The sequence below is a fragment of the Humulus lupulus genome, chromosome 8 (assembly GCF_963169125.1).
Source record: "Humulus lupulus chromosome 8, drHumLupu1.1, whole genome shotgun sequence".
Classification (NCBI taxonomy): domain Eukaryota; kingdom Viridiplantae; phylum Streptophyta; class Magnoliopsida; order Rosales; family Cannabaceae; genus Humulus; species Humulus lupulus.
This window is the reverse complement of record NC_084800.1, coordinates 42037262-42048649: the sequence shown is the minus strand read 5'-3', so window position 1 is coordinate 42048649 and position 11388 is coordinate 42037262. Positions and strand designations below refer to the sequence as shown.

Here is an 11388-nt window from a genome sequence, read left to right as displayed (position 1 = left end):
ATAGCCTCACCCCAAAAATGTTTTGGAACATGAGTTTGTTAACATAATTGCTTTAGCAATTTCCAATAGGTGTCTATTTTTTCGTTCAGCAATCCCATTTTGTTGGGGTGTGCCTGCACATGAACTTTCATGCACAATGCCATGAGAAAGAAGATAATCACCTAAGATTGAGTTGAAATATTCAGTTCCATTGTCACTGTGTAAGACTTGGAGATTTGCATTGAATTGATTTTTGATCATAGAGTGGAAATTTTTAAAAACCATGGCAGCTTCAGATTTGGATTTAAGCAAAAACACCCAACTAACATGTGTGTGATCATCAATAAAAGTGATAAACCATTTTGTATTTGTAGTATTGGTTATTCTAGATGGTCCCCATATATCACTATGAATAAGATTAAAAGGTTGAGTTGATTTGTAGGGGATAGAACGAAATACAGCACGTGTATGTTTGACGAATTGACAAATTTCACATTTAAGTAAGCTCAAGTCTTTATTTTGGAACAACTTAGGAAATAAATATTTAAATATGAAAAACTAGGGTGACCTAGCCTATAATGCCACCAAATTATATCATTATTATTGGCAGAAATACAACCAGAAAGAAAAGCGTTATCAACTTGAGCAGGAGGAAACGAATCAAAGTAATACAGCCCGCTACATGCCTTCGCATTCCCAATCATCTTCCCCGAGGACATATCCTGAAAATTACAACCAAGTGGTGAGAACGAAGCAAAACATTGCTGATCATGGGTTATTTTACTGACAGAAAGAAGATTACAGGAAAGATTGGGAACATGAAGAACATCATAGAGTATAATGGAAGATGATAATGTAATGGATCCTTTACCAGCCACAGAAGAAAGAGAACCATCAGCTATTTTAATTTTTTGAGTACCTGGGCAAGGAGTATAAGTGGTAAAGTGACTGGACTGACCAATCATATGGTCTGAAGCCCCAGAGTCTACTATCCAGGCAAATTTTTTAGCATTGAAGGCAACAGAGGTACCTTGAGTGGAAGTAGACGAAGGATTAGATGCGGAAGCATTGGTTGTCGTGCTCAATAGCTGATGGAGTTGAGTGATTTGGGCTGGAGAAAATGGGAAAGACTCGGGTGGTGCTGCTGTCAAGGCCTAGCTGTCATCAAATAAAGAAGGAGAGGCATTAGAAGAGCCCTTGTTGATGGTGGAGTCGGATGTGGTATCATTAGAGATGGTGGGATCAGGTAAGGTGACCATGAGGAAGAAGAGAAGGCAGCGATATTGAAGGAAAAAAAGACTACAATTTGAGGGTAGGCAACGATTTCTGAGGGAGAAAAAAATTGTGATTCCTTAGGGTGAGGGCATCGGCTCTGATACCATGTGGAAAATATATTCTAAGATATTATTTCTTTGAGAGCACTGCCATTTAAATAGACAATTTACAAACTATAGACTAATTTGGTATTAAATACCAAATATTCTAGGGTAATTACAATGGTACTAAATCAACCTAAAATACTCCATAAAAGGAAAAAAAATATTTTGTGTACAGATTGGTTTCCCATTCTTGGGGATACCAATTTAATTAGAATAATAACAGAAAATAAAAAACAATATTTTCTACAAAGGCTAGTGCCTTATTTCATTTTGTAAGTAAGAAGCTGAGATTAAAGAGAGAAGAACATAGAGAAAAAGACATTGGGAAATACTAAGAGAGAATTGTATTGGGCTGAGAGTGAGAGTTTTTTTCGAGAGTGGGTTACAGTTCAAGTTTGGCAACTGTGTTTGTAACCTCAAGAAGAAGATCACAGCAGCTGCAATTGTGGCTTGTGTGCCTAGTGGAACTCCTAGTTTGGAAGAACTGGATTAGACCATAGAAATATGGTTGAACCGGTATAAAATTGGTGCCTTTGTTCTTTTCTTTTACTGTTTTTAGTTTAATTCTTTCTTGTTCAGTATAATTATTGTTATCTGATTCTTGTGTTTGGATTTATTTGTGTTGAGTCTTGTTGTTTTAGAGTAATTACAACAGCTATAAACAAGATTGGAGTGCCGCACTTTGTTGTTTTAGTTTGGTTTTTGGTCTAATTTTCTGGTCGTTAACAAGAGAGTTTACTTTTATAGCTATTATTTGGTGGCATTAGTGGATTTAATATGATTATGCATCTCAGAAGCTCAAACTTACAATCGTGGCATGTCTGTTTTTTAGTATAAAACTATACAAGGTAGAGAACCTATGATGCCAAGACACTTGAAGAGCTGACCAGTAGAGGAGAGTTCAACCTTAGATGCAAAAGCTTCGGTGGACTTTGCAGAAATGTATTGCAGTATGAAGCCAGAGAATGAGGTGAGCAGTGAGTTACTCTATGTTGATGATGAGATGACCGATTAACTACGTATACCTTAGGAAGGTGATTTAAAGATTGAATTTACGTCAATATATTCATTCATTATTATTTACATAATCTCATTATATACAATGTACTCGTAGCATACATTCCACTGGATTTGGTAATGGAGTAAGCTTTTTGTATAATTCTTTTCACGTATTCTTGTACATTGCTTTCACATTTTTTTTGCATGTACATAAATTTCTCTCTTACATTGATCTTTCTGCTCGTGTCATCCTTGACTTTTTAATTGAACAAAAAGAACATTCCCTTCCCAAAACAAATAAAAAAATGTTAGTATATTTTGAACCACAGCTCTTCCCAACACTTCATTGATCTGGCATGTGGCAGTAACATGTTGAAAATTTGAACATCCACCGAGTACCCCAATACGTACTACTACTACTATAAATCCCCTTCAGTCTGAGACTTCTGGTTTTCAACTCCACTTTCCTTGTCATCACCGTTAATAAAAACAAGATGATCACCATCTCTAATTACCTCTATGTTATCGATTTCAGCTCCTTCTTTACTTTCCACTTTAACTGTCGAGAAGTCAAATTTCTTGGCACCGAATTCAAGCAGATCCTGAAATGTTCCAGGAAGAAGAATAAGTTTGCCCTTATATTCACCCTTTTCAGGGCAACTAATGGTCACTCTAGGAGGGTTAGTAGTCGCATTTGCACTTCTAGGACTCTTTGTCATGCTAACAGAGAAAAGTGGTCCTTTATCCACATTGTGGGCAGCAGACATTATACCAAACAATGAGTTGTGAAAGTTATTGGTCTTTCTCCTAGGCCGGTTACGGCCCCATGAACCGTCTGTGCCAGGGAAGGAGCCCTCCTGAGGCACAGGCCGGATGTTAGGCTCGCTTGTGAATCTGCCCAAAAAGCGAACCTTGTTGTTGTCTCTCTCAACCTCAGGAATGACAATGATAGATTGAATTTTAGCCTCTTTCTTGTACTGGAAAAGGGACTTGATCTCTTCATGACCTTGTTGGTCAGCTAGGGCTCTTGGGGTCCAACCATCAAGGTCTGCTTTGTCAACGTCAGCACCTTGTTCCAGAAGGAACTTGACCATTTCAATATTGTCTTCGCTGACGGCCACGTGGAGAGCAGTTGTGCCATTGCCTTGAGCAGCTGCGACATTACCACCATACCGAACTATTTCCTTGAGTAAGTTTAAGTTGTTTTGCTCAACGGCAATGCATGCATAATGCCCCACATCACCTTCATCCAAAACAGCTCCGTTTTCTTGTAATAACTTGGCTACATGGTCATGGCCGCCTTGTATTGCTTCCCATAGTGGTATATTGCCTTCAGAGTCTGCAACGAAGAGAAAAAAGTCAACATTACTATAAGAAAGATGTGTTTTAACTTTTCAAAAATTAAAAATAGTTGAAATTCATCAATCTTAGATAGTTATATGATTGGTTATAAATAAATGAGACATCCATGGGCTAGAAAATAATAAATAAAGGTTGGCCCTAATAAGAGAGTTGAAGAGTTATACATTGTAGAGTTGACAAAGGAATATTTATAAGGATATATTATCTGTATATATTCCTCCTAGCTAGAGTTTTTAATTCGAGTAATAGATTGCAGAACATTTATGGAAGAACTACAGTGTGGTCCACATTAGGGAAGGGGACACATGCTATCCACAATTACATGATGATATTAAATAAAAAACATTAATAGATAAAAATATATATATATATATATATATTGCAAATTATTTTGTGAAATCAACACACAAACCAGTTGTTGATAAAGTAAAGGTACTAGCTCTGACATATTTGAATGTATGCATGTAACTACAACTAGCAAGGTCTACTTATAATAATGTCCATTTGTTGAGTGTGGAAATGATAGATTCCCACAAGTCAACTTGGAAAATTGCATGGTTAAAGATGACATAGTGATTCATGCTTTCATATTTTAATCCGAATTATAAAGGAGATTACATCATTGACACCGTCATTTAAATGAAAAGTTTTGTTTCGTAAACTAGCTACGAGGACGTGAGAGGTTGCACATGCATGACTACAGAAGTACTCATTTATTTATTATATATAAATAAATAAATGATATGAATGAACTGTTTCAGATTCGATTACAATGTCACTTATTTTCATTCAACTCCATAGACAAGATATGTGAAACAAAAGAAATACAGCATATCAAATAGTTGGTGGCCTAAATAAGAAATTGTATATATATATACTTCATTTTTATTCTTTTGTCATCCACGAAAAGAAAGATATTATAAAAAACCGACCAAATGAAGGAAACAAAATCAGGTGAGGCACATTGCTTCACCTTCATCAACTAATTATATATATAAATAGAAACGTTTGACTTAAAAACTCTTCCCTAGATAAGAATACGGGGAAAGAAATGTAAAGAATTGATCTATTTCTTGGATCTTGAAATGTGGCTACAACTATAACAATAAACAACTAAGGAATTTAATTATTGTAGACTTCTATTACTAGTATACTTTTTTTTTTGGTTCTGTGCGAAGGCTATTGGCTATGGTTAGTGATTGCGCAGACCAAATCAAAACTAAATTTTATTTTTAATTGAACACGTAGTGTTAAAGAAGTCAATTAACCAGATTTATCTAAATTCTCTTCACAATTTTTAGTATTTTTTTAATTTAATATTGGAAAGACACTGATCGGGAAAAGACTAAATCAACCCAAGTAAATATTTTTGAATTTTAGTTGGGACTATTTGACTTAAAATTAGACTACGTAACCACTAATATAAGTCAATTGTTTATCCTCCATGATTGGGGGAAAAAAATTTGTTATTACATTATTAGTTTCTAAAACAAACAAACTCCCTTCTCCTAACAGAGTAACTTAAAATAATGCAATGCAAGTCTTCCCCTAAATCTTTTTTATAATCTCTAGACTCTACTTAAAAAATAGCAAAAACAAATAAATAAATAAGTATGAATGAATGAATGACAGTAAAAAAATTTGCATTATCTTCTTCTACTTGCTTTAATAATAGTTGGCCCTACTCCTAGTTCCAATACTTAGTCAAAGTGACTCCTTGCCCCTTCATCCCCCACCCCCGGAAAAAAAAACACAGAAATTTGAAAATAGAAAAAGAAAAAGCACCTCTAGAATTAGGCTCTGCCCCATGGTCCAGAAGAAGAAGCACACAATTCGTACTTCCTTTGGATGATGCTATGTGCTGTTTTTACACGAACAAAAGAAATACACAAGTAAATATCATTATCAAATTAGCATTATTATGTTCAGACTAAAAATGCATAAATAGAAAGTGATAAAACAAACATAAACAGATAATTTTCACACACCAGGGCTGTCCTTCCACTGTTGTCAGACTCATTTGGGTCCAAACCCCGTTTCAACAACTGATTCAACATCAAGTCATCTCCTCTAAGAGCTGCAAAGCAGAGACTGAGCGGTAAGTCCATTCTACCACGAGCTAGCATGTTCTCTGTCTCCAACAAAACTCCCTCCATAATGGGGTCCTTAAGGTCCTTTAGATGCTGTGCCACCAAACAAAGAAAAGACAACATAAATACGTTCAATGCCAACATATAAAGATCTTATAAAATATGGAAAATGATTCTCTGATTGGAATTATGTGAAAGATTTGCATGAAAAGCTACACATACCTGGAGAAGATTGTTCATGATTATGGTTCCATCTCCAACATTGGCCTGAACAATATTCATGAATGCCGTACGGTTCAGCCGGAGCAGCTGGCTCAATCGCTTTGTGCGTACCGTAAAGAGCTGAGGCCGATAACACAGTACACCAATTTCACCGCACAGATCACCACTTTTTATTTCTCCTACAACCTGTAAACAGTTAATGACTATTAGAATCTCAATGATCAAGGATGCTGAATGTGATACCGAAGAATTGTCACAGAATTCATAGACTTGCCTGCTCGACTCCATTTATAAGCACTACCAGGTCCTGTGAAGTATTTTAAACACTATTAGTTATATAAATGAGTGAACTTGTGATGCATCAGATTTGCAGATATTGAACTTTTTTACCGCAGAGCCAGTGACAAGTACGTAGAAATCTGTGGGAGCTTCATTCTGCAAAATAACATCTTCTTTTGGTGGAAAGTATTCGGCTTTCATCTCTGAGACCTTTAAAATGTACAGAAAAATACATAAATAAATATAGAACGAGTAAGAGGGGAAAAGGTAAGAAAACACATAAACGAGATGGCTTTCGAAATTACCAGCTGAAAAAGCAAATCATTTGAAACCCCACGAAACAAGTACACCTTATCAACAAGAGAGTAAAAGAGATAATGTGAAATGCTGGATCGGATAGCTTTAGGAAGAGAGTCGAGAGTCTCCTGTTGTTGGAGTCCTTCTGAATTTGTCCTAAACTTAAGAGACAAATGTGCCAACATCTGATCCTGCAGCCGAAGTGGTAGTTGGTTCCTCTGAGCAAAACTAGAGGCAGCTTGTATGGTATCCCTCTAAAGATTCCACCACAAAACAAAAACAAAAAAACTTTAGACATAGAACGTTCAGTACATATCAAATCAAATCAAGAGACTAAAGAATTTACTCACAAATTTTCTCGTTTTGCTGGTTCCATGTACAACAAGATTAGTCATGTTACCAATCAAGTAGGCAGTCAATCCAAGGTTGAAGAGCATATAGAAAATGTCAAATATCATCTCCCTTGTGTTCACGGGATGCAAATCACCATATCCTACGGTTGTCAAAGTGGTGATAGACCAATATATTGAAGTCACGTAACGAATCCACAGGCTTTGTTCAAGAAAATTTCCCATTGAACTCCCAATCCAAGTTCTTTTCGGGTCATGATAACGTGCCGCAATAAGATAATAAAAGCATCCAGCACAGTGAACAGCGAAAAGAGTAACCTGTAAAAATCATCAAAAATAAAGACTTGCTACACGTACAAGTTTTGCACAGCAAACCCAGGAAAAAAATCATTAAAAATACTTACACATATGAGTTTGGCACATCGAACCCAGAAGTAGTTATAGTTCCTATCCTTCTCCAATCTGATAAAATGAAAGAAAAATTAGTCATTCAATACAAGACATAAAAGTGACTACCTCCGATTTTATTCTAAAACCAATATACCTTGAAAATAGAGCGCTAACTCTTCGAAGACGCCATAACCGAAGCATGTTGGATAAGCCATATGATCTGAACGCAGGAGAAATCTTTCGGGCAAGCTCGGCTGGGATAGTGGAAATGACATCGAAAACCAACCAGGACTTTGCATACTTTAAGGCAATTTGCTTTGGCTCGTCGACAAGTAGGTATGTGGTTCTGTCTAAGTAAGCTACAAAGAAGGTAAGAATAATATCTATAGCGAAAAATCCATTGACGACATTATCAGTAATTGCTAGTGGTCCCGCTGGCTTTTGAAGGAAACCAAACTCAAATGGTGAAACCCAAGCAGTATAGATTACCAGAACCACAAGAAAAGTTTCCCATACCCTGCAAAACCCAGTATTTCTGTCTTAGTAAAAAAGAAATGGGTTCTGAAATTTCCCGGAAAGTCCAAATAGAAAATGGTCAAAAGAATTTTCAAATCAGCTCAGTTTCCCACATAAATCATGTGATCAACAATTCTTATGGCCACCAATTAAGAATTAATTTAAAAATCAAGTATAACAAAGCAACACAGAAAAAACAGAGTCTATGCCCAAAGTATTCACCAAACTTTTTGTTTTGAAAAAGTAAAACAAGTTTTTAAAAAAATCCCAGAAAGGAGAAAGAAATATGTGTAATTTAATAACAAGCTAAAAAAACAAATAACAAAGGCATACAAAATTCTTTGTCGTCTTTACAATATACTGAAAAGAAAACCAAGAATCTAGAAAAGTTGAAAAACACAGTAACAGATTACAGAAACTACCAATATATAAAAACATATCTAGAATTCTCTATTTGAATTATGAAATTTTCTGATATGAAAATGAAGATAAATACAAAATAACACGGCGTAAAAAACCAGAGCAAAGCCGTAACCGATTTTGTGCTTTGAAAAACGCATTTCACAATACTCAATGTCATTAAACGTACCTGAAATACTTCTTACCTACCCAAGAAATATATATATATTTAATAATTACGAAAATTAGATTTTACAATTCATTAAAGAAAGAAGAAGAAGAAGAAGAAGTTACCTGTAGCGGTGGTTATATGGAGAGATAATAAACCACTTGAGTTTGTTCCTCCGATTACTGGCTCTGGCACCGAGCGAAGGTAATATCCCAGTTGACAGACTATAGTGACTACCCTCTCGTGAAAGTTGCTCAAGTTCCTCTTGACCACACACCCTGAACATCCCCATGTTAGTCATATTCACCGCCATTGTTGTACTCGATCTGCTCTGTCTCTAGCTCTCTGCTTTTTCTTTATTATTTTTTTATTTGCATGTTCCTTCCCAACTTTGCTCTAATACTACTCTATATAAAGGACTGGCTCTGCTTATATAATAAGTTTTTATATAAAATACATATATGGAATTGTTTATAGGCACACACGTAGTCTCTCTCTCTCTCTCGGTCTTCAACTCTATGTTCTGTTAATTTTTCTTGAATCAGCTTCGTTCTTATGAAAAATTGGTACCCTTTATTTTTTGTAAAGTTTCGTCATGGTTTCCTCTTGTTTTTAATAATGTCCTATTTTAAATACATAAATATTTAGTATCTTAATTGAAAAAATTTTGTCAAAACAATTAAAATGTGAGTAGTTATATATAATATTGAAGAGTAATTTGATTAAATTAGTAAAATTAATAAATTTGAAATTAAGATTCTAAATATGTTCAATTTAAAAAAATAGAGTACCAAATATGTACGATTTTAAAATGCAGGTACCAAATATATACGATTTCAAAATGCAGAATATTAAATGAGCATTATTTGTAAGCACATGATATCAAAATGATACTTTACAAAAACACAGAATACCAAATATACCCTTTATACTACTCTTCGAATTTTCAACCTTGACTAATTGACCAATATACCCTTTATACTACTCTTCGAATTTTCAAATTTCCCATTTGTGCATGCAACGTGCCAGGCTCCCAGCTGTTTATGTAGGATAGGTTGGAATTTTTTATTCTCCAATTGGTTTATTTATTTTTTACATTAGGAGGAACAGTGGTAATAAAAAAAAGTTTTTTATCTTGTATTTTTTTCCATTATCTGTTTGGATCCTGTATTTTGACAAATTATTTTTTAGACCTTATGTTTTGTAAAATGGTTAAAATAGAACCCTAAACCAAATTTTGGTCAATGTTTTCTCAACTAAAATCACTAATAATTTACCAAACTAACAATTCAGAACAAAAATAAAATTATTCTGTTTAAAAATGATATTGTTATATTCAATTTTGTCTTCATCAAAATTGAGTTTAGGGTTCTATTTTAACTATTTTACAAAACATAGGGTCTAAAAAGTAATTTTTCAAAACACAAGGTCCAAAAAAGTAATGGAAAAAAACACAGAATCCAAAAAAGTATAAACCCTAACAAAAATCACAAAAATCTTGTCAGTAAATATTTTATCCCTAGACTTTCTTATAGGGGAAAAAATCTTCATGTAAAATTTAAAATTTCCATTTTTGTAATTTCATTTTAAGAACAATCATATAAATATATTTATATATGGATTAATTGTTATTCGTTTTAGTTTATAGCATATCTTAATTACAATTTTTCAAAGTATCAATCTACACCGATTTCTTTTTAAATAGGGATAATTACCAATTATATAGTTAAATATAAATGGAATAGACAATCAAAATGTACACATATATAAAATACTAAATAAACGGAATGAGGATGTATCTCTTTTATAATAAATATATATGATCGTAATGTAGTTTGAGGTGATACATAAATCCATCATTATTGCCTTATTTATAATATACTCTATGTGGTATGCCTAAACAAATATGAGTCAATTATCCATTTTCTAACAGATATGGCAGACCTTATTAATTTCCTAATTTGGACAAGTTGCTTAAATTGTATTATTTTGATTTTTTTAAGCAAAGTGACATAAAATTACTATTTGAGATTATATTATTATTATTATTATTATTAGGCAAAAGCAAGACGAATTAGAAGCAGTTAAGAGGTGACATATATATGGATAAAGCATACGCATGCAACACTCCTTCCACGCGAATTTAGCTTACGTACTAACATCTGTCTATTAGAAATATGATGAAATAATACAAACAGTGACCAAAGCCCAGAAAAATTATATAAACGGGTCAAATTTGATAAGAACTCACTCGTCGAATCAACGGTGAAAGCAGCTGATTAATGACAATTGTTATATGTGCAGGGTCGTGTCTATAAGTGCCCACTGAAAAAGCGCGTTTTAATAGTATTAGTGTTCCCTGCTAGGGCTGCTAATGGAAACCAAGACTACTCATTCATGATCAAATAATTTTACACCAAATTATTGTCACGTGATCGGTTATTTATTTTATTAATTTTGAAGTTTGTTTCTTTTTCCTAGTGCTCGAGTTTTTGACTGATTATTTTTCTTCCATTATTGGATTAAAGAACTATTAAACGCATTAAGTAGTAGTTTAGTAATAAAGTAATTTACAATAACTAAGACATCTCTAAGTTCCCTTTCAAACAAAAAAAATCTCTAAGTGCTAAATTTGTGATGCAATATTGTATTTTAGTATTTTTATAAAAAGTACTTCTATAATAGTGTGCTAGTTAAAAATTGTGCCAAATAATTTAGCATAATATGTTCAAGTCACCGCCTGCTATTTGTCTAGAAGTCTCTAGACTTGTACACAATAAAATATTGTTTAGATATATGTAGATGTATGAAGTACTTTCCAACAATTGGGTTTAGGCCCAAAATCAAACACAAACATAGATTTCTCTAGGATCTTAAAGTCGATTAAAGCAACCGACATTAAGCAGTTTAAATAGGGACCTAGGGTCCCTTGGTAGTGTGTGTCCAAAGTGAGTACA

The 11388-nt window shown here is 33.9% G+C and overlaps 1 protein-coding gene across 1 annotated transcript; it reads right to left on the bottom strand.

The window, feature by feature from the left end:
* Positions 1-2409: 2409 nt before the first annotated feature.
* LOC133796961 (potassium channel AKT1) lies at positions 2410-8950 on the bottom strand. The gene is made up of 11 exons (XM_062234680.1): positions 8557-8950; positions 7502-7864; positions 7362-7419; positions 6958-7275; positions 6616-6861; positions 6422-6520; positions 6306-6338; positions 6032-6217; positions 5708-5902; positions 5505-5580; positions 2410-3696 (listed from the first exon to the last, which is right to left on the bottom strand). Exons 1-11 carry the CDS (start codon positions 8742-8744, stop codon positions 2777-2779), a joined length of 2682 nt encoding a protein of 893 aa, XP_062090664.1. The 5' UTR covers positions 8745-8950; the 3' UTR covers positions 2410-2776.
* Between the last annotated feature and the right edge of the window lie 2438 nt (positions 8951-11388).

Coding starts and splice junctions, on each gene's coding strand:
- LOC133796961 (XM_062234680.1), bottom strand. CDS start 8,744: ATGGCGGTGAATATGACTAACATGGGGATGTTCAGGGTGTGTGGTCAA. Junction 6,862..6,957: donor CCAGCAAAACGAGAAAATTT/GTGAGTAAATTC, acceptor TGGAATCTTTAG/AGGGATACCATACAAGCTGC. Junction 6,339..6,421: donor TACTTGTCACTGGCTCTGCG/GTAAAAAAGTTC, acceptor AATACTTCACAG/GACCTGGTAGTGCTTATAAA.